We start from the raw sequence: 23,591 nt of genomic DNA, 5'->3' as shown, positions 1-23,591 counted from the left end.
TACATACATACATACATACATAAACAGTTTCGCCGAGCTTTTGGCTTTTCCCTGCAGTCTGGGGCCAGAAGGTCACGCGTCAGCGTTTCGCCGTCAGCTGGGCGCCCACATACGTGGGAAGCCCCCAGCCTAAATGGAGGCAGCCTAAGTCCCAGGAAGAGAAAGGCGCCTCCGGCGGGTATTACGGGACCGCGGCAGGTCTCTCTGGTGATGGAGAAGGGCGAGTAAGGGGCTGTCTGGGCTACAGAAGCAGCGGAGAAGGGTCAGCGCAACACAGTCGGGCAGAGCCGCTCCGCAAGTCACTCGGGTGGACCGCACGGACATAACTGAACGAGCGGCGCAGTCCGAAGCATGTCCGGTCAGAAGTAAGTCCCTCTGAGTTCGGCTGGGCTGCCTTCCCTTGGAAGATCCCTCCCTGCCTTGTTGGCCGATATTTTCCCACCTGGCCTGGGTGGGCGGGTCCCTGACTGACGCCAGCTACAAAAGCTGCTGAACAGACTCTTCGGCTGGGGGTAGTGTTTGAAGGTTTCTTTTGTTGCTCGTACTGTAATAAGTTGAATAAATAAATAATAATAATACTGATGCTGATTTTTTAATCTTTATTTCTAGGTCATGTTATGATTCATGTGGAAATTGTTTAAATTTGGTTGTGTACTTTTTGATGTGTTTATCGTTATGTTTGTAATTATGCAAATCTTGTCATGTAATAAGCCGCTTTGAGCATGGTTTTAACTCAAACACCACCGTGCTTATATTTTTGGACAACTGTGTGTGTGTGTGTGTGTGTGTGTGTACTCTTTATATTACCTAGCCTTTGGGGATGCTATGACAACTTAAATTTGTGACTGAATATCCAGTTCTGAAGTTTTCGCCTGCTGTATAGATGAAATCTATAGTTGTCTGTGACAGGTTACTGAAATCTACTTACTACTGCCTGATGTGCTAGTACCGCTATTTTTTAAAAAATAATTCAGGAATATGTTTCACAGCCATGCTGCTAATTTGTTTCTGAGGTTTTTCTCCATAACCATGAGTTGGTAGAAACAATCCCAACCCCTTTTGCACCAGTCTGGGAAGGGGGTGGATAAAGTGGAGGTGGATAAAGTGGAAGCCTCTCCACACTGCCCACTGACTGCAGAGTGATGCCAGCATTACTTCATTGGCACGAACCTCCCCGTTCAGATCACCAAATGGTGAGTGGGTATGCTGCCGGTAGGATCTCTGCCAGTGAAATAGCCTGGCATTTCATACAGACTGGTTGAGCAGTGGCCAGGTTTAGGAATGAACCTTTACTTGGAAAAACAGCATATTTTGAGGAAAATAGCAGCTGGAGTGCGATTTCTCCCTTCCCTGGGGCTATCCCCTCATCTAATTATTTGCAAGGCAGCCCTAGTTGGATGTTTTGCCTAGTTGGACGTTTCAAAATTCTATTTGTGCAAAGTTTTTTTACATAAATATTTCACAATTTTTTTAGGTCATTTAATTTAAAGGGCTGCTGGTCATATACTTCGGATGGAAACTACAAAGGTTGATGATGTCAAAAAAACATTCAAAAAGAAAGATTGCTGCAGTCAAAGTGAGTGATTACAACTTTAAAATATTGAAGACTTTGGATTGTATTATTCTTTAATGCACCGTTGTTATACTCATGTAGAGAAGGATTGCTTCCTTTATTATCACTTTTCACAACATCAGCCAATGGTAGTTTGGAAATCACAGTTAAATGTTCCAGACCAAGTATAGTTACTGGAAATAAGAACTGTTGAACACACCATGGCTAAATGCCTGTGTGTGTGTGTGTGTGTGTGTATAAACTTTCATAATTTCATGCTGATTCCAGACTCCCTTTCTTGTATTAACACAAAGTTACTGAATGTTCAATTAGATAGAGCTTAAAAGTTGAAAGGGGGCTTTCCAATAGTATGACAAAATTGTTGTTATTAAGACCTTGGACTACTCTACTGTAAAATACTAGTTGGTTTAAGAATTAATCATTTCTACCATGCAATAACTTTTGTTTACTTACATTTTGTCAGGTGACTGATTGGGTGGAGCCATCTTTTAGTGATTTCTGTAAGGATACAATTCTATCATCCGACATTCTTCATAAGAAGCCATCAACAGATACCAAACACAGTCGGAAGAAAAAAGAGTGTTGCTCTCCGATAGAAAGTTGTAAGACTGAAAGAAAAAAAAGAAAGCCACCTTCTACAGATGAGCAATATAAATATAAACTCTCAAAACAAAACCATAGCCAAAACGAATCTTGGGTGGATAAATACAAACCGAAAACTCAGGTAAAGTTTAGTTTAAAATTCCTTTAAAAACAACAAATAGCTGTGTGTGTTGCTGAAGTGGTGTGTCCAAAAGGAAAAATAGTTACAGTGTTTCATAGATTTATTAAGTTGATAGAACATAGGTATACTTGGTTAATAGAAAAGTATAAGATAAATGTTTTGATTTGAAGTGCATTTGGAAATTTGCTCATTTTAAATATATATATATATTTAATGGTCAGCAAGTGTTTGGAATATTAAGCACTAGCAATGGAAAAAAATTGCACTTGTTATTGAGTAATGATATTGACTGTCTAGATGATCATCTTTCAGCTTAATAAACAAAGATGTGAGCAAGACTTCTGTCCATGTATAGTCGTTTCTAGAAATATGTTGAATGTCCTTTGAATGCCTTGAAAATCAATGCAGATCTAGTCCCTTGGCTTTGGTATGTGGCAATTATGTAATCACTTTACAGTTCATTAGGACAGAGGTCTTGTGGTAACTTTCAGACTGTAAACGGACCCTTCCTGCAGATGCCCCTTATTTTTAGCTAGTTTAGCAGGCTGTGGAACTAGTCTGAAGGCTGCTGCTGAATCTCAGGCCCTGAACTCTGCTGTATGTGATGTAATCTCCACACTTTGGGGCTTGGAGATGGACACCAGATAGTTGGAACCCTAATGGGCTGAATTCTGGCCAAAATTGATCCCAGTTTGGAAGATAAACTGAACCAGGCCGGTTATGGAAACACAGTGAAAATAGAACCATTTTTATTTTGCTTACACTAATAATTAACTTGTTACAGGTACCAAGAGGATATGCTACAACAGTGTTTTTTCGCAATATTTAATTTTACTGTAAAATTATTTGCCTGAACTATACATTATTATTTTTCTCATTAGAATGAGCTTGCCATACACAAGAAGAAAATTGAAGAAGTTGAAGCATGGTTAAAAGATCACACATTTCAAAGGCCTCCCAGACAGGTAGCATATATTTACCTAGTAGCTTTACCTGCCACTAAGTTTGTTTTGAAGGCTTTGTGTAACTTAAGACTCCTACTGGGAAATGTTCAACAGATTATATTTTCATCAGAAATGAGGTGAGAAAATAACACAAATCCTGTATATTTCCTTTTGCAACAGTATTTGTTACAGTATTTCATGCGGTAATCTGCTTTTGAGATTTGGCACAATAATTTTCTAGAAGTTTGTAGCAGCAAAATAAATTTTTAGGAAAAATAATACGGTGCACTTGAAAATAAAGTTAACATGAACTGTAGCTTTTTGACACCTGGACTGACATACCATAAGGAAATAGGCATCATTTGATGGCATTTCCCCTTCCTTTTCTGAACTGCTAGATATGCATTTCACTGTTTGCTTCTTTGCAACCTGGGGAGAGGAACATAGAAAGCTCTTTTATACCAATCAGACAATTGGTTTTCCATGTAGCTCAGTACTGTCTGTTGGCAGCAGTTCTCCTGATTTTGAGGGAGCTGATATTCCCAGCTCTACCTGGAGATGCCAGTTATTGAACCTGGGAGCTTCTTCATGCAAAAAGGCAATGCTTTACCACTGAGCTACAGCTTCTTTTGAGAGGAGTGAATGGCAAAGAATAGTATTCAACTAAGTTTGGCTTACTGGAATTTTTGGATGCAACTTAGCCATGTTCATTAATTTAAATGGGTCTGCTCCAAATGAAAACTAGTTGCATGTCACTCAAAAAAGTTCTTCTGCATGCATGTTAAGTTTTTCCATATTGCCTGGTGGACTTTGCTGCATTGTGCATTGAGAAAAGTCTGCATATATTCTTCCTCTTGCACAAGTGTTTTCAGAAGAGCATTGCTGGCAAATTCCCTTCCACACAGTTTTTTTGTTTGTGTGGCGGATATGGATGGGATCCAAACTGCTGTTAGCTTTTTTTCTTTGTCATCCTAATTCAAATAAAAACTGGTATTAGGGTAGTAAGAGAATTTGTCAAATATTTTGTTTTGGTAGCATTTTATTCCTGCTTCTTTTTCCAATTCTTTACAATATATATGATTGCCTAATAAGCAATTAATTTTACACTTTTATAAGTAGTGAAATATTGAGTCATTGGGATTGTAATATGTAATTTAACAACAGAAATTGTGCTAACAGAAAGTACGGGGGGAGGGGGGAAATTAATAAAAGTCCATTAAAATTTTATCCTGCTCTTTCCTTCTAATATAGCAAGTTGGTTTATTATATGATGTCTTGTAGGAAGGCTCTATTTTATTATTAACTGGTCCTCCAGGATGTGGCAAGTCTGCAACTGTGGAAATATTAGCCAAAGATCTTGGCATTCAAGTGCAAGAATGGATAAATCCTATATCACTAGACTTCAAGAAAGACGATGTCATAGATTCTTTGAGCCATGGTAAGCATTTGATTGAAGACTTTGAGTCAAGCAGTTAGAATATATTTGGTAGGTTTGTGTATTTGTCATAATATCACAATTTGATGCCCATCAAATTGTTGTAAGTGTCATTGGAAGGTGGATGGGATTTCTAAGTTAAGGCAGATATCTTTATCTGCTGATGGAAAATAGAAACTATGAAGATTGTATCTGCATTCTTTTTCTTCAAAGATGTGGTATACTTGTACCACCCATCCAGTTCCCGTAATCTACACCTTTGGTGGATTTTATCCTGTGCTATTTGGCACAAGGCAAAAAATGGCTTGTTGCTCTAAAACACCAAATTCAAAGCAGATGGGTCCTAGGATACTGAATCTTCATGTTCATATTATTGTTATTTATAAGGTATGCACTGTAAAATAAACTCTCCTGTTCAGAGTCTGATTTTCAGATACTTCCTTATCAGAGCCAGACTGCTCTCTTTCAAGAATTTCTATTAAGAGCAAACAAATATGCCAGTCTTCAGATGGTTGGACAATCCATGGAAACTGCCAAAAGACTTATTCTTGTGGAAGTAAGTAAAAATAGTTGACTAACTAATTCAAGTTAAAATCTTATATTATTTTCCTCCCTTATATTTTAAAGGACACTGTTTTATGTAAACTGCTTAGGGATTTTGAATATTAAGCAGTATATAAATAGAATAGATAAGTAAATAATGTAAGATAGGAGTTACCATAATCGTAAGGGGTGATTCATGGGATGATTTGAACATTTTGTCACAGTGAGCCTACTAAGAGCAAAGGAACATTTGGGTTTATCTAAAGTAGCACTTCGAATCTAAACAGTTTGTTATTATAAATGTCAAGTAAAATAAGCATATGACTCATATAGTAGTATTAATGGTCATTCACAATATTAATGGTACAGAGATGCTAAAATAAGAATATTGTGAAGAGCTAATATTAGGTAAGGAGATGATTAGCTGCATTTGTCGTGACATAAAACTTTTGTTGACCATCTCTTGACAATTTTCTCAGTTTGAACAGTGTAACTCCAGTGATAATGGAAAAAGCTGTATTGTATTTGGTTTTTATAGGATATGCCAAACCATTTTTACCGTGACCATAGCTGTTTACATGAAATCTTGAGGTGAGTATAAAGCCATGGTTAGCAATTTGTTTTATCAAAGGGCCACTTTGAGGAATACGGCTGATATGCTATAAAATTCCACGAATACAAATGGAAACCTTCACATCATTTATTCTGAATTTTTTTTGTGTGTGGGTGGAATGTAAACATTTTGAGTGGGAGGCATTCTTGGGCCAGAGGCTTCTAATTGCATATTGCTAGTATAGACTCCTACAGATTGATAACTAGATCAACACTTGCCTTTAAACTTGGGACTTTCTCTTTTCATTTTGCATTTTAGAAGGTTTGTGCGGACAAGCAGATGTCCTCTTGTGTTTATAATATCAGATGCCTTCAGTGGAGCCAGCAACCAAAGGTCTCTATTTCCAAAGGAGATTCAGGAAGAGCTACATATAGCTAATATTAGGTAAAAGGATCATTAAGTGCATTGGTCCAACTGAGGATTCTTTATTAAATGTATATTGACCATCTGCCTCATTAATTTTCTCAGTTTTAACCCCGTGGCTCCAACGATGATGATGAAAGTTCTAAATCGAATAGCTGGAGCAGAGTTCAAGACGGTAGGTCAAATTAAAGCAGCACTGGGACAGTTGCAATATGGTCATATTGTAAAAGTTAGCTGAAGGTATCAATTGAGAGAGTTATTTAGTCTGCTCCTTCCCCAAAAATAGAATAATTTTAAACAAGTTGCTTGTGTTTGAGAAGTGGCTGCCAAATGACTGAGGTCTGTCAGCATTTGAGGAAGTACAGTGGTACCTCGGGTTACAGATGCTTCAGCTTACATACACTTCAAGTTACATACTCCGCTAACCCAGAAATAACGCTTCAGGTTAAGAACTTTGCTTCAGGATAAGAACAGAAATTGTGCTCTGGCGGTGCAGCAGCAGCGGGAGGCCCCATTAGCTAAAGTGGTGCTTCAGGTTAAGAACAGTTTCAGGTTAAGAACGGACCTCCGGAACAAATTAAGTTCTTAACCCGAGGTACCACTGTACAGGTAAAATAAAAACAAAGAGAGGCTCAGAAATGCATGTATACAAATGGCTTCCACACACATAGCTTCCACACACAAATGGCTTCCACACACATTGTAATTTATTTCACTATCGGAGGAGCTGTAGGTGTTTAGTAGTGTATGAATATGTGTTTATGCTCAGTTAATAGGTGACTTAGAAATGTAAATAATAAAATAATATGCAGCATTGTTCCACCATTGAGTAGTGAAACCCGTGAATGTGTTCTGAGTATCACTAATACCAGATGGTACACTCTTAGGTCTAATCTCTTAGGTTACTTGATGCTGCAAACATCAGTTTAATAAAATCATATAAAGCTTATGGCCAGTGTTTATCTACAAACTACCGGTAACAGTAATCTTGTTGTGCAGACTAAAGACCTTACAAATACTTTTGCTTTTCTTTGCAGAATGGAGAAAAAACCGATGTCCCTGACATACCTTCATTAGAGTTGATTTGCAAAGGATGTTCAGGTGATATTAGGAGTGCAATAAATAACCTTCAGTTTTCTTCTTTAAGAGGCAAGTATGGAACAACTTCTGCTTAAAGAAGATTGTGTTTTGTGAAAATCATTTCTATTTTAACAGTATTGGGGTAGCCTTGCCGGGAGCTCTATCAATGTGAGACAGGAACTGAATGTCTCTTGGTTGTTAAATGGGGCTTTTGTGCTGTGGCGCTGATCCAAAGATGAACAAGCAAAGACAACTCTCCGCTTGTGAAATAGATCCTCAGTCCTTTCACAACTAGCAGTGCTGGTACCCACTTCTTCCCCTCAACAGGACATCAGCATTGCCAGAAAGGATAATAATGAAAGTGTTTTCATAGTGTGCAGACAATATTGGAGTACGTCTGTAGCTCTGTGTGTGGAAAACTAGAGTTACCAGGATTATTTGGGGGAAATCATGTGCTTTAAATGTATGATGTAGATCTACTCCTTGAGTTTGTGCAGTATTGAGGGGTTGAATTCTAACTAAACTGGCCATACTTGGTTCCCATTTAAATTAATGGGGCTTAAATTAGTCATTACTAACTTTTCACATTCATTTCAATCAGACCTAAATGTGTCTAACTTTGTCTGGATCCAACCAAGTGATGACATATTTTACTGATACTAGATGAGTAGGACATCAAAGCATATATTTTAGGGAATTAAGATTTAGAGCAGTATAACCCTCCTTTCTTATTCTTGTCAAAAAAGCTTCCTTGAGAATCTGGAAAGAAAGTTTTGGTTTTAATCTGTTACTTACAGTATTTTTAAATCAATTTCCTTCACTGTGGGCTTCCAGAATGTTCCCAACATTATGCTGCTTAACATTTGCCAGCTGTTTACTTGATGAAATATGGATGGCTATGGTTTGTTATAGACTTGTTCTGAATATCCAGCATTGGAACTGGGGGGGGGGGGACATGGACCAGATACTGAATGGTGGCTAACTACTAAAGAAATATATTGACATTGTTTTTTCATTCACTTCGAGCATTATAAATGCTCCACTCCTCACTATATATGTACAGAAAGTTATGAACTCATGTTTTATTGCAAGACCCTTATTCCATCAAAACCAGCTTCCTAGCAGGCAACTAGCAACAATAAAATCTAATATAAAGTATTGCAAATACAGTAAAAAAAAATCATTAAACAAATTTTGTGAACAGGAACAGAAACTAATTTTTAAGCTCTCTGTGAATAAAGGCAAAAATTCAGGTCTGAGTCAGGTCCTCTCTACAGATTTTAATATCAGCACTTAAAAACTTTTATATTGTGCTTAATGTTTGCTACCTTCTGACTAGTTTGTCTTTTTGGCCTGAAGAGTAATATGTATTTCCCCATCTTATTGAATGCAATAAAATTATAAAGCTTGTTTATAATTAGATAATCTTTGACCTAATGAGCATACCTTATTTTTCTATTGAATAAAAAATTCTGGAGTTCATGTTTTACAGTCTACCACTTTGTTCTTTTATTGCTTTTTGATTACCAGACTGCTCATCAGAGAACAACTTTCTGTCGCAGAAAAAGGGGAATTCCACATTAAAATATGATACATTATCTAAAGTAAAGAAGAAAAAGAAATTTGGGAACCCGGAGTTACAAGCTGTTGGCGCCAAAGATTCCTCCATCTTTCTGTTCCATGCCTTGGGGAAAATACTTTACTGCAAAAGTAAGAACACGTTAACCTATTATTCTTAATTCTATTTGTGTGAGGGGAAGAATTCTCATGTCAATTATTGACAGCTACATTTGCCTACAACTAATTCATTTACTTTTCTGACTCTTTTAAGATGCTATAAAGAATCAGTAGCTATTGTTTTTCCTAACTGGAATCTGTCACTGTACAGGTAGCCCCCATCACATATGAATTGTGAGCAGGGGGCATCACACGATTACTGGGAGCAAGCCCTGTCCTATAGATCCATGCCTTGGCATAAACTGAACACGAGTATCAGCTCATGTGCAGGCTTCCATGCAATTAAAACTTGCACACACTACCAGGAGCCTTGGTCACATGGAAGTCTATGTGTGCTGTAAGCCATGTGAACCAGTACTAGCCAAGTCTGAGTTGTAGACAATCCCCTCATCTCTGGTCAGTAACCGGTCTCCATATCCAAATACTCTATGCTTCTCATATTCAATGCAAACTTATATGTAGCTGTAGTATGTGTTATTTTTACAGGAGAACCAGCAACAGACTTGGAGTTTCCTCTGTTACCTGTTCATTTAACAGAATATGAACGAAATCCCTTGCTTGTTCATCCTGAGGTAAATACATTTACTGTTTACTATTAATTGAGTGAAAATTTACTGCTAGTTATCCTATGTACCGGTAAGTGGTGGATGTAACAGTGATATTCTTAATATGTCATAATGCTAACTCATTTCCTCCTGAGGCATAACATTAATTCTGTATATTCTCCTTTATTTAGGATGTTGTAGAAAAGTCGCACATGCCTGGGGACTTATTTAATTTATACCTTCATCAAAACTACATAGACTTTTTCTCCGATATCGATGATCTTGTGAGAGCCAGTGAATATTTGAGTACTGCTGACTTCCTTTGCAGTAACTGGGATGTAAGTTTTAAAAATAACAATAGGTTAAAGTAACAAAACATAGGAATATGAAGGCTTCAGAATAAATTTCAGAGGAGGGAAATAAACAATTTGAACCAAGGAAAGTGAATGGCTTCACCATTCCCAAGTGGGTGTGCTAAATTTGTAGGTTCTTTATTTTACATATTACCATAACTGTTTCTGCTTATTATTACTTATTATTAATTAAATTTGTATACCGCCCTTCATCTGAAGATCACGGGGAAGTTCACAACATAAAAACAAAATGAAGACAAAATGCATAATAAAATAAAAACAAACCAATAATCTCCCCTCCCTGCTTAGAATTGTAACAGACCTCAAGATTTACATAGTTCACTCCCTTAAACTTGTTCTTGTATGACAGTGTGATTTATGTAACTTTAAAGCTTACTGTTCATGCTTTGCCTTACCAAACAATTGTTCTGAAGAAAATGTGTGCCATTTTCTAGCTAGTCTTTCTATAGTCTGGATAAAGTTGTCGTGTCTCAGATACTTTTTTTTATAGATTACACCCAGCTGGACTCCCTTTCCTCATCCCTACAGCCTCCCATGCACATCCCAAAGATTGGGGGACCCCTAGAGTCTGTCTTGGAGTTGTGAGTGGCTATGGGTGGAGGAGAGGAAGCAATAATGGATATCCATGACACAATCCAATGGACACCTTTTAAATTTGCTCCCATGTGTTCGAACCAACAGACTACATGGCATGGAAAAATACCAGCTGTTGCATGTGTGAGGGGTTTCATTGCTCATTATTCACCATATGAAACTGATAAGTTCAAAACATCAAATCCAGAAAAAACCTGGGAATTTAAAATACTTACCTCAAATAAATGCTCAGTTGCAAATAGGTGAAAACTTGACTGTCAGAAATGTTCCTCCTTTCACCTTGATCTTGTTTTTATCATTTCCTATAGGCAAGACCTACACTCCGGGAATATAGTGCATCCATAGCCACAAGGGGCGTAATGCATTCAAACAGATCCAGAGCCTCTGCTCAAAGCAAAGGAGGAATGGGCTTTCGGCCCCTTCATAAACCACAGTGGTTCCTAATAAACAAAAAGGTAATTATTTTGAAATGATATTCTTTATTTCAACATTTACTGTAAAACGTTTTACATTTATTGCAAATCATAGCCTAAAATAGAAACAGTAAATTAAATTCAGCTTTCTTAGTGTCATTCTCATCTGATATGTGATGTAGGTTAATAATGCTGTAAGATTGCCTTAGCTTGCATGTTTGTGATAAGCATATTCATTACAAGATTAAAGAGTTATTTAATAAGATTTAGGTTTCAGTTTAAGTTTCAATTAAAGGATTGCCTTGTGCCATCTAGCCAAGGAAAATATTTTAGATGAATCATTCCTGCAGTGTAATCTAGGACCAGCTTGACTACACAAACAACCCAAGAAATATATTTAGCAGCTACCACAAAATAGCATTTGGTCTGGGGAAAATACATTTCAACATACTCTGCAACATGGTTAGGAATAAATAAGTGTACCTCTTGGATTGTTAGTGTAGCAGCTTCGAGTAAAAATGGACAGGCTGGTTTTGGAACCTTCAATTTATGCTATCTCCAGAAAAATTAAATAGGAAAATCAAAATGGAAAGAAATAACTTGATGCTTTAAGCTCCTGCAGCTGTCTAGGCGACGTATCACACCACACCTCAATAGTTATTTCCTGGATAGTGTTGCACACTTGTTTTAATGTTGGGTTTCTAAGACATGGAAGTTCTGACAAAATAACCTCCTAATATTTAGAACTGGTAGAGAGTCAGAAGAGAAATGTTGTGGTTTAACTGTGGATAATATATTTTACTATTAGACTTCTTTTTTCTGCCTCCTTACAGTATCAGGAAAACTGCATTGCTGCAAAATCCCTCTTTTCAAGTTTCTGTTTGCCACCGCTGTGCCTTCAGACCCAGCTTTTACCTTATCTTGCCATGCTGACAAATCCAATGAGAAACCAAGGTACTTAAAAAAAAAAAAAACCTTTTTCTCAGAAAACATATTGGAAGTTCTTAGCCAAATTCTGATGGTAAGCAGTTAGTACTGAAATTAGTAATTGATAATTTACTCTTAACCTTGGTTTTAACACCACATGGGAGATGTTGGTTGCGCTCTGAAACATCAGTTCTCTATGCGTTTGTTTCAGCACATCTGCATCTGATGCTTTGCCCTATTGCTGCAACGTTGTTTTCTCATTGTGCTGCCTGTAGCTTGTTGGCATACTTAGGCCAAAGGGCTTTTATAGATGCTCATTTTTAGGAGCGAGGGCAGTTCCTAAAATGCACTCATTCTATTTTTCCTACAGCAGCATGACAAATGTATTGTTTGGGATATGGAGGGTGGAGCTTTAGAGCAGAAAAGCCCTTGGCCATGGAAAATAATGTAATGATTATATTGGATTTAAAAATATATAAATACAGTTATCTGTTCTAAATCGGGAGTGGAGGAAGTATTGCAAAACAGTCTTAGCTTAAAATGGGACTGTGTACTCTGGATACACAACAAATTCAAATTCTAACACAATTCTAAGGAATAATTTTTGTGTATGCTTTCTCAGCTCAGATTACTTTTATTCAGGACGTTGGAAGGCTTCCTTTAAAGAAACACTTTGGAAGGTAAATGCCTGCTGTGGCTCTTTTGCAAACTGGAATATGTTTGTTCTAAATAACAGTATATACTTTCTTATAGCACTTTGACTACATTGGTCAATTCTCAATCCGTAAGGTGGGGAAAGTAACAATCAACTTGATATGTCACTCTGACCATGTCAAGGACTCTATGTGTTTTATTATTTATTCTTGTGTTTATATCCTACCTTTCTACATGGAAACCAAGCCAGAGTATGTATGGTTCTCAGGCAGTCTCCCATCCATACACTGCCCAGACCTGCTTGCCTTCAGCAAAGTGGAGGCCTCGTACATCTTCAAAACCATACCCTGGGCTAAGTTGGGAGAGGGAATAGTCTGCATATATAAGATACCACTAAGAAGTGTAAAATCTCATGTTAGTTTTAAATTTACAATTATACACTGCAAGATTTGTCCTATAAGGCTGAAAGCAGCTAACTGTGCTTTCTGTGTTTAAATGCAAAAACTGGGCTAATGGCAACTAGGCATTTGCAATCTCTTCTCCTTTTCAGTAGTTTTTAAGGGGTCACAATCAGTGGTGAAAGTCAACAGGAAGAAAGTGGTACAGCGAATCATGTAATCCACTGTCAATACACAGTTTGGAAATCTGGACTGTAAGGGGTTTTTAGGCATACTGTATTACAAACTAGGCATACAAAACTATCTTCTTCTCATGTGTGTCCACACACCTACCTGTTGCCCACTTTTAGAATGCAGCTTTATAAGCTTAACTTTGAAAGTCAATGAGAGAAAAGGAGATATAGATGTTAGTTTTTATCTGCTATTTGCATACCTGAATTCCTCAGTAATTCTCTGCAAGAGCATAAAATGCTTCTGAACTTTTATTACTTTCGTTCCACAACAGGTTGAAGCTTGAAACTCTTACTGATAAAGACTCAGCAATACAGGTCCTAGACAGTGACGATGAAGGTGATTTTGCTGAGATGCAGTCCACAAATGTGCTTACCCAAATGGAGAAAAACAAAACCAGTGAGAAAAATGAACCATATGAAAGTCCTCTTCCTTCCAGCCAATCTAGTGGAAACGAACTACCAGCCAGTCAACCCCAGCCGATTGTAGCACAAGCAGTCATGGAGGCAAATGAACTAATCATAGAGGAATATGATAGTGACTAGAAGGTGTGAAATGGCAACCCCAAAGCTGTGATAGTGTTTAACATAATAATTTTAGGTTTAATATTTTATAAGCAATCTTAGCCAACTGTACTGAGAATGCTACTACTGATAACCTCAACTTATTTCTTTGGGCTATTATTACTTTGCCACAGTTTCACTCAGCTTCATTTCCAGAGAAACAAATGATACACAAGATATCTGAGTACTGGATTTCCCCAGTACTGTACTATTTGACTCTACACTGTAAAGCTTCAACAGTGTGCACTTCAGTTCAAAATTTTGGTCCCAGTCCGAGAGGTGGTGTGGAAATCAGTATTATGAGGCAAATGCATTGATTTACATGCCTCTTACAGATATTTGGAGGGACACTGTCAATAGTTTTGTTAGAATTTCACAAAAGTAACCCTTACCCGCGGCGATAGAAAACTTGTATAAAGCATTTAAGTTCTGGGCTGTGTATTATTTAAGATGTAAATAAATTTCTGAATTCCTTGTATGCTTTGTGATTTTAGATGTTTATAAAACTGAAGCAGGTACAGCATGTGTTAGATAAACTTGCCTTTGGGCCACATGTCATTTCAACTGCATCTAAAAAGTGCAACTGGCACAAACGACCTTTAAAAGGCTATTTACCTGCCCCCACCATACGATGCCTGCTTTTTTGCCCACTTGCATAATCTGCAAGTCTAAACAAAACTCTGGTATTTACTCTCCCATAAATTCTCCCAGCTGGTCAATGAATTGAATTCAACTTTGTACGGGTTAACAGGTTGGAGACTTGAGTTGAGGGCCCACTCTACATCTTCCACGCGGTGGGTGGGGGATACAAAAGATTAGAGGGATTGGGGGGCGGGGCAGGCGCCTCTCGCGCGGAGCAAAATCTTCGTCAAGCGGAAGCAGCAACCCTTTCAGCCGGTGGGGGCAGCCTAGCAGGAGAGCAGCTCTACCTGGGCGGACGGGCAGGTAGGCTGCGCCTCACTCGCGAGGACTTGAGCGCATGACGCGCAGGAGGGGACGGTTCTCTGGCAGAGCCGCTGAGGGAAAGAAACCTCGCCGGGAAGGCGGAAGAAGGAACCTCGTCATTCCCGGGATTTTTGCGCATTCCTTCCCCGCCTGAAGCGAGCTTCCAAGTCTCTCCTGGGGCAGGAAAGCTGCGTTGAGAAAGGCTGAGCGCGGTGAGGTTGCGCTGTGCGAGAAAGAAAAAGGCGCCTGCTTGGTTCTGCTCCCGGTGGTTGTGGGAGCGCTGGGCGCCCGCGAGGTGTGGTCGCTAGTGAGGCGGCGGCGGCGGCAGGAAGGTGCTGTGGTTGGTTGAGCTTTGGGAGAAAAGTGCCCCGGCGAAAAGCGGCACTAGAAGAGTCCGGGAGTTCCCATTTCTGAGAGGCATCCAGTGCGCTCTCAGAAAGAAGTCCCCTTGTTGAAGCCACTGAGACTTACTCCCAGGTAAGTGGGCACCGAGCTGGAATCGCGGAAGCGCAGCTGGAAGGCTGCGACCCTAATAAATGGAGGTGAGAGACGCGGGGCATAGTTTTCTCGACTGCACGCAGCAAAGTTTCTGGCGAAGCTGGGCCTCCTTGTGTATAGGAAAAACAAGGGGAAAGGGTGGGGTGATGGTGTAACCGACTAGCAAGTCATTGTTTTCTTAGGTGGCTTGACGCTGATACCCGTTATATGCGTGACTCCTGTTTCCTGTGCACACATATTTATGATTTTCTGTAAAATGGTGGAACTGTGAGTATAGTTAACGTTTTGCCCTCTGCTCGGGAAGCCTTAACTCTTAATCCTGTGTATAGTACAGTACTAGCATTTTTCATGTAGTCAAATGTACTCTACACGCCTTGGTCTTGGTTCAGAAGTCCAGTCAAAAACTGATTAAAAGGCTTGGTTGTTGTTTTAATTGGAATGATAGAAGAAGAAAAATAATATATCAGCTGTTTTCTTTAGAAGATTTTAGGACTTTAGAAAATGTTGGTTTGTTGTTGTTGTTTTGCAGACTCTCAAAGCAGGAATTCAGTTTGCTTTTCCTTTTGTCAAGCACAGTATATGTGAAACCAGGAAAGTAAAAGGAATCTTTTCACTCTTTTGATTTCTGAAACAGGGGAAAGGACCACAAATGTCTTCAAGGAATGCATCATCAGAGTGCAGACCAGGGCAACACAGTCGGTCAGTCCATTATGATGAAGTGAATGTGGATTCTTTTTCAGAAGATGCTGAAAGGGATTTTCAAGATGCTGGGCAGATACTTAACACAGATCCTTTGCCACCACCTCTTCCACTACAGCCACCTTTTGGCCCTGAATTTTATCCAAGTGACAGCGAAGAAACTGCTGGAGCCTCTGATCTTAAACCAGTGAGAAGATTCATTCCAGACTCGTGGAAAAACTTCTTCAAAGGGAAAAGAGACGGCCCTGAATGGAATAAGCCAGTAGCTGTGATTTCTGGTGGAGCTGAATGCTCTCCACCATCATCTCCAACACTTACTTCAGTGAAGCCTGGCAATATTTCAGTTCCAAGCTCTTACCAGGATCCTTATGGAGGATCTGGGGGAACCTACAATTCACGGAAAGAAGCTGAAGCTATGCTCCCACAAGATCCCTACGGCTCCCTAGACAGGCACACGCAAACTGTTCTAGCATACAGTGAGAAAGTAGAAGCCTTTAATTTGAGATACTCTTACATGAAATCTTGGGCCGGCTTGCTCAGGATCCTGGGAGTTGCCGAACTGCTGTTGGGTGCAGCTGTGTTTGCCTGTGTTACAGCTTACATTCACAAGGACAATGAGTGGTACAACATGTTTGGCTACTCTCAGCCACATGGTTATGGGGCAGGCAGCATGTATGGAGGGGGAAGCATGTATGGAGGCTCTTACTACAGTGGGCCTAAAACCCCTTTTGTTCTTGTTGTTGCAGCACTTGTTTGGATAGTGACTATTATAATTCTAGTACTTGGTATGTCCATGTATTACAGGACAATTCTTCTAGATTCCCACTGGTGGCCTTTAACCGAGTTTGGAATTAATGTTGCCTTGTTTATTTTGTATATGTCAGCTGCTATAGTCTATGTGAATGATGTTAACAGAGGAGGACTTTGCTACTACCCATTATTTAATACGCCAATGAATGCACCATTTTGCCGTATAGAAGGGGGGCAGACAGCTGGAATTATCTTCTTGTTTGTAACAATGTTAATCTATCTTATTGGCGCAATCATTTGCCTAAAACTCTGGAGGCATGAAAGTGCACGGAAACAGCGAGAGCTTATGAAACAGGAGGTAAGTTCTGTAGAAAACAGTTCTTTCTACCATAAATTTAGTTTTGTAAAATAGTTACTGTCATTTATTCACTGGCCTGGATCAGACATATAAATCTCAATTTACTAAAGCCAAGGTGTCCTAAACCCACGTGCTTGTGTCTTTTGTCCCCTTGCTACCCCATCCCTCCTTCATGTAAGTAACCAATTATTCACATCCTTGGTTAGTTAACAAAAAAGATCCCAGTATAAGCAGGAAACTTTGATAACCAGGACTGAAATAAACTGCCTGCTTCTAATCTCAATAACCATTGGAAAGCAAAGGAAAACATAGTTCATTAATCCATAGAGTGTTGAATTATGGCATGCCAAAAAAAGGAGGGAGGGAGGGGCAACATGAAACAGCATCCAGGAGCAAGGCTTGTGCAGAATTTGGCTTAATCAGCTAAGATAAATACATCTGAACCAGGCCACTATGTAGATGTATCTGAAGAAGTGTGCATGCACACGAAAGCTCATACCAAGAACAAACTTAGTTGGTCTCTAAGGTGCTACTGGAAGGAATTTTTTATTTTATTTTGTTTTGACTATGGCAGACCATCACGGCTACCTACCTGTACTTGCTTCTGTAACAGTTGCATCACTAAACTCAGGACCTGATCTGAGGCCTTTGGAGTTTTATAGATTATCTTAATATTAACTATGTGCAACTTTTTGCATATAATTCTGAAGTGAATCTTGTTCGTGCAAAGATGAGCCTCAGTAGAACATGAGACTCTTAATCTCAGGGTTGTATATTTAAGCCCCACAGGCAAAAAGATTCCTGCATTGCAGGGGGTTGGACTAGATGACCCTCCTGGTCCCTTCCTACTCTACAATTCTGTGAGTCTATGAAGAATTTCATCTAAACAGAATTGAGTTCAAGTAATATATACTTTGTTGAGGTTCTGTATATGTGACCACATAATGCCAGTATAATAGGTGGAGTTTGCTTGTTAATGCACCTAATCAAAAACAATACTTGTTGGCATACCTTCAGCAATGTTAACTACACTGATACTACATTGCCTTGTGGAGACACATATCAGTGCTTTTGACCAGAGATTCAACTGTGCTGCCTTGCAACATTCCAGGATCTGAGAGTTCCTCCTCCTCCCAAGTTTCTCTGCTTCCTACTTTCAGAGGAGAGTCAAAATATACCATTGCTGCTTCCAGATGGTCTAGCACCAAAAACAGACAGGGGAATCTTTTGGTCCTTTTCCCTTCCCTAATTCTGTCAGAAGGGGAAAGAAGAGCAGGACAGAGCTTCTTCTCCTTCATTTTTCCTGAAAATCCAGAATAGCTGGGACATTTTCAAAGAAAGATGAAGAGGAACTATATCAGCAGACACTACCAGTGAGGTTCCAAAGAAGGATAAAAACAGTATGCACCTCTCTTTCCACTGGTTGGATTTAGTGAGAACCGCAATCTCTTTTTGCTGTTTTTTCACCCCAGATGTTGTCTGCATGTTAAGGCTTTTATTGTGTACATTTGCACACTTAATGATGTTTTTGATTTTTCATTAGATGACAACGACGCAATCTTTTGCACCAAAAAGGATGGTAAGAACAACACTTTTTTCTATATTCAAATGCTGAGTACTTTCAGGGCCTGGACTACTATACAGTGGACGCTCGGGTTGCGAACGTGATCCGTGCAGGAGGCACGTTCGCAACATGCAGCGCTGCGTCTGCGCAAGTGGGTTGCGATTTGCTGCTTCTGTGCATGTGCAAAGTGCGATTTAGCGCTTCTGCGCATGCGCCGAAACCCAGAAGTAACCCGTTCTGGTACTTCCGGGTTCGGCGTGTCCGTAACCTGAAAACGCACAACCCGCAGCGATCGCAACCAGAGGTATGACTGTAGTTTCAACAAGTATTGGGATAAAATAGTTAAGGTTGAGACACACTGACAACAGAGGCCACCAGAGAGGCATCTATCACAATCCTCTCCCATCAACATGGGGGTGAGGTGTATGTGATAGAATTGCACTCTTATTTCTGATCACTCTACTCCATGCTAAATTAGTGTTGTTTAAAGTGGATTTACTGACTGTTATTGACTGTTAATATCAATTTTACATAGTATGAAGACGGCAGTCCCAAAGTAGCAACAAACGCAAAGAAATTCAAGTCTGTGGAACTGAAACCTGAACTACTCAATGGCCATATACCTGCAGGGCATATTCCTAAACCTATAGTGATGCCAGACTACTTAGCGTGAGTGTCTCTGCAACTTTCCTTTTGAAGCTTTCTCTTGGAGTGATAAATCCCAATGACCGACTACAGATGATCACATCTTGGCTTAATAATATATGAATGAATTGAGATGTGAGCCTTTTGATCCTACCTTCACAGCATTAGCAAACATACCAGGAAGTCTTCAGCTACTCATAATTTCTCAGTTCATCCAAACTAGGGAATTACATTTACTTGCTTTGGAACAAGTCAGGATATTAAACATTGGTTTGAAGTTGGTGTGATAACATGGCTTGTTCTGAAGCCGGTAACCATCATTTTCCAGTTTGGATGAAACAGGAAACCATGAATAATTAGGGGCTTTTTGGTTTAACCATGTCTTAAATTAGGTGGCTTTGTGGTTGGTGAAAAAAGGTTTCTATATTATTGCTTTTAACCACCTAACTATATTTTCATATTAGAACTATATCAGGAAATCAATGCCTTGCACAGCAGTGGTTCCATTCTGTTCTTACAGATATTGATTTTGAGTGCATAGTTTTTAGCTATAAAGCATTTCAAAATACATCATGCAAAGGAGACTTCTCATATTGATTTTTGTTAAATAATTTTTTTTCTCTTTAAACTTTGAGTTTGAACCACCTAGTATCAAGTGCTAATAACAATTTTAATGTTGATATATTGCCAAGCCCAAGCTTCTGTTCTAAAGCAAAGTCTGCAATTAGCCTGCCATCTAGGTTATAACCAATGAAATTGTTTGGGAAACAGTCTGGGTGATTTGACTAAATAAACCAAGTTGTACTCTACAGAGTACGGGATGTAATCTAAGATTGTTGTAGTCTTTTCTAATTTGAGTCACAATTTTCATGTGGCAATACACTTTTACAAGTTTTCTTTTCTTTTCAAAAATCCATAATGCATACATTTGAAGCTTACATAGATGGTTGATCCTGTAGGACTGATTATAGTTTCTTACAGGAAATACCCAGCAATTCGGACGGATGAGGAAAGAGACCGATATAAAGCTGTGTTTAACGATCAGTTTTCTGAATATAAAGAGCTCTCTGCTGAGGTTCATGCAGTCTTAAAGAAATTTGATGAGCTAGATGCGTTGATGCAGAAGCTTCCTCAGCAGCCTGGAAACACTCTTGTAAGTACTTAATTGAGCATGGATTTAAAAGTTGCATTTATAAGCAGTTTTGGCTGGAGTCACATGGCAACCTAGACATTGGATCACCACTATCCTTTACATTTTAGTTTGGTTGCTGCAGAAAATTGTTGCTTGAAGTAGCAGCAGAAAAGCACTTGGTAGTTTACTGTCAGTTGCCTAGCTGTGAAATTATTAGATTACTAGTAACCACCACATGTTCCCTTTTCTCCCATTCCCTTCAGAACCAGAAGGACCACCAATTTTTGAACTGAAGTAGCAATATTCAGGATTCATATAGCTTAGTTGTAATAGGGTTTTGCTGTTGTTCAGCCCCTGCAGTTTCAACCTAGCAAAGCAGATGACCTCTCTAGGAATGGTATTCTTAACTTGTACTATGGTTACATTAAAAAAAATTAGGATAGAAGAAAATTAATATATTATTTGTGGATATAACAGACATGATATTTTGAAATGCTGTTTTTTCCCCTCTACAGGAACATGACAGAATTGCAAACGTTTTGCAACAATATAGAAAGAAAAAGAATGTGAGTTCTCATATCTATATATTTATGTAATTACTGATTGTTAACGTGCATAATGTTTTAACAGAGCAGTAATAAAAATACCCCTACATAGTAAATTTTGGCACAAGGAAGGCAAAGGGCAGAGAGGTAGGGAATAAGAATGAAGGGGAGGGTCAACAGGAAGAACATGTGTCCATTTTAGTTGCACGTACTTCAGCTTTGTTTGGGTTGGAGATGAGGACTTTGCTTAAAAGTCTTCACATAAAAGGTGGATTTTGAGAGAGAATTTGAAGAAGGGGCATCAGAAAAAGGGGTGGTATCATTCATTCTAGCAGGCAGTTCCATTGAGAAGTTTGAAAGACATAAGTAGTGGGTTTCCATTCAAATACTAGTTTCCATTCACAATGTGGTAACATGACCTTCCAGGATAAGAACTTACCCTAGATTTAATTTTTCATTATTTATTTTTAATATTCATTTGTTGTTGTTGTTCAGTCGTTCAGTCGTGTCCGACTCTTCGTGACCCCATGGACCAGAGTACGCCAGGCACGCCTATCCTTCACTGCCTCTCGCAGTTTGGCCAAACTCATGTTAGTAGCTTCAAGAACACTGTCCAACCATCTCATCCTCTGTCGTCCCCTTCTCCTTCTTCATTACATGTATACATTTACCAGTAAATGTATTGCTTCCCATGTTATGGTTTGCTGACAAAATATAAAAGAAACCCAGCAAAACAAAATAACACTTCATGAGACTTATTGAAATTACCCTTTGTGACTTGACCCACCTACCTCTGCAGACCTCCACAAAATAAATTACTGATCTGTTTATTTTCTGTATTGCAGGATCCCACATTTCTTGAGAAAAAGGAACGTTGTGAATATCTAAAGAAAAAGCTTTCTCACATAAAACAGAGAATTCAAGATTATGACAAAGTTATGAATTGGAATGCTTAGGTGGACTTTATTTGCAAGGTTTTAGTTCAGTGGTTTTTTTATATTTATTTATTGCCATAACTGTATAAACATTCTGCTGTGAAATGAATTTTTAAATCTTGTGAAATTTTATAAATGCCTTACATACTGGGCTGACTGGCACATAATGCTAAACCATGGTTTACTGCTATCTGCACAAGCTGGAACAAGATTGAGCAAAGCCTTGGCTTTCTGTGCTCCCCCCCTCCCCTCATGCAGCTGAGGGGACTTTGGTTTCCAGCTAATCTGGGTATGCCATTCAGAATCAGAGACTCTGGATTAAAACAAACTATGGTAAGTTTTTGAAACAAGCCCTCTTCAAATCATTATGAAGCTGGCTTGTTTAACTATCCAGCATTTTAAACAACAGTTTCTCATTTGCTATTAACAACAAGCATGGGTTAATGGAAACGAAAAGTACATGCTAGCATATACAGTGGTACCCCGCAAGACGAATGCCTCGCACAACGAAAAACTCGCAAGACGAAAGGGTTTTGCGATTTTTTGGTTGACCCGCAAGACGAATTTCTCTATGGTCGTGCTTCGCAAGACGAGGCATTCGTCTTGCGCGGTACCACTGTAAGAAGAACCCTCCCGCTTGCGCTGGCCCTCCCTGCTTGCCGCTCACTAACGATCGCCCTCCCCGTGCTCCCCATCGAACTCCCTACACGCGGCTTCCTCCTGCTCGCCCTCCGCGCGCTGCCCCATCGCAGTCCCGACACCTGGCTTCCTCCTGCTTGCCTTCCCCGCGCTCCCCATCGCCTTCCCCACGCCTGGATCCTCCTGCTCGCCCTCCGCGCGCTGCCCCATCGCAGTCCCGACACCTGGCTTCCTCCTGCTTGCCTTCCCCGCGCTCCCCATCGCCTTCCCCACGCCTGGATCCTCCCGCTCGCCCTCCGCGCGCTGCCCCATCGCAGTCCCGACACCTGGCTTCCTCCTGCTCGCCCTCCGCGCGCTGCCCCATCGCAGTCCCGACACCTGGCTTCCTCCTGCTTGCCTTCCCCGCGCTCCCCATCGCCTTCCCCACGCCTGGATCCTCCTGCTCGCCCTCCGCGCGCTGCCCCATCGCAGTCCCGACACCTGGCTTCCTCCTGCTTGCCTTCCCCGCGTTCCCCATCGCCTTCCCCATGCCTGGATCCTCCCGTTCGCCCTCCGCGCGCTGCCCCATCGCAGTCCCGACACCTGGCTTCCTCCTGCTTGCCTTCCCCGCGCTCCCCATCGCCTTCCCCACGCCTGGATCCTCCCGTTCGCCCTCCGCGCGCTGCCCCATCGCAGTCCCGACACCTGGCTTCCTCCTGCTTGCCTTCCCCGCGCTCCCCATCGCCTTCCCCACGCCTGGATCCTCCTGCTCGCCCTCCGCGCGCTGCCCCATCGCAGTCCCGACACCTGGCTTCCTCCTGCTCGCCCTCCGCGCGCTGCCCCATCGCAGTCCCGACACCTGGCTTCCTCCTGCTCGCCCTCCGCGCGCTGCCCCATCGCAGTCCCGACACCTGGCTTCCTCCTGCTCGCCCTCCGCGCGCTCCCCATCGCCTTCCCCATGCCTGGATCCTCCTGCTCGCCCTCCGCGCGCTGCCCCATCGCAGTCCCGACACCCGGCTTCCTCCTGCTCGCCTTCCCCGCGCTCCCCATCGCCCTCCCCACACCCGGCTTCCTCCCGCCACCGCCGCTCACTACAGTACTGTAAGTAACCGCTCTCCCCGCTCGCTTTCCCGACACCCGGCCCCGACTGGTTTTTTCCCATAGGAACGCATTAATTAAGTTTCAATGCAT

General features: G+C 40.6%; 2 protein-coding genes across 4 annotated transcripts; both read left to right on the top strand.

Annotated features, from left to right (window-relative positions):
- Positions 1-1,497: 1,497 nt before the first annotated feature.
- Positions 1,498-14,074, top strand: RAD17 (RAD17 checkpoint clamp loader component). Its single transcript, XM_033163877.1, is given in 17 exon segments — positions 1,498-1,548; positions 1,550-1,576; positions 2,037-2,297; positions 3,179-3,262; positions 4,523-4,679; positions 5,096-5,232; positions 5,758-5,810; positions 6,091-6,216; positions 6,301-6,370; positions 7,233-7,344; positions 8,806-8,985; positions 9,499-9,584; positions 9,749-9,895; positions 10,834-10,980; positions 11,772-11,892; positions 12,488-12,545; positions 13,423-14,074. Coding segments are annotated over 17 exon segments (2,073 nt in total). The 5' UTR covers positions 1,498-1,512; the 3' UTR covers positions 13,694-14,074.
- A 581-nt stretch (positions 14,075-14,655) lies between these two features.
- On the top strand, positions 14,656-22,249 carry MARVELD2 (MARVEL domain containing 2). 3 transcript variants are annotated; one of them, XM_033164354.1, is made up of 8 exons: positions 14,656-15,133; positions 15,337-15,421; positions 15,789-16,961; positions 18,505-18,540; positions 19,061-19,194; positions 20,152-20,323; positions 20,818-20,868; positions 21,693-22,249. In XM_033164354.1, the coding sequence occupies exons 3-8, from the start codon at positions 15,804-15,806 to the stop codon at positions 21,801-21,803; spliced, it is 1,662 nt and encodes a 553-aa protein (XP_033020245.1). In that variant the 5' UTR covers positions 14,656-15,133; positions 15,337-15,421; positions 15,789-15,803; the 3' UTR covers positions 21,804-22,249. The 3 variants fall into 3 exon arrangements, with proteins under 3 accessions (XP_033020245.1, XP_033020243.1, XP_033020244.1); XM_033164352.1 differs by lacking the exon at positions 15,337-15,421; XM_033164353.1 differs by lacking the exon at positions 15,337-15,421 and having other exon boundaries at positions 15,776-16,961.
- Positions 22,250-23,591: the final 1,342 nt, after the last annotated feature.

The sequence above is a fragment of the Lacerta agilis genome, chromosome 11 (genome assembly GCF_009819535.1).
Source record: "Lacerta agilis isolate rLacAgi1 chromosome 11, rLacAgi1.pri, whole genome shotgun sequence".
In the NCBI taxonomy this organism is placed as follows: domain Eukaryota; kingdom Metazoa; phylum Chordata; class Lepidosauria; order Squamata; family Lacertidae; genus Lacerta; species Lacerta agilis.
Note: the sequence above shows the minus strand (reverse complement) of the source record. Positions and strands in the feature narration are given on the sequence as shown.

Bases quoted from the DNA above. Each gene is read 5' to 3' on its own strand.
- MARVELD2 (XM_033164352.1), top strand. From the start codon at position 15,804: ATGTCTTCAAGGAATGCATCATCAGAGTGCAGACCAGGGCAACACAGT. The intron at 16,962-18,504 runs GTAAGTTCTGTA...ATTTTTCATTAG, and splicing joins GAGAGCTTATGAAACAGGAG to ATGACAACGACGCAATCTTT. The intron at 20,869-21,692 runs GTGAGTTCTCAT...TCTGTATTGCAG, and splicing joins AATATAGAAAGAAAAAGAAT to GATCCCACATTTCTTGAGAA.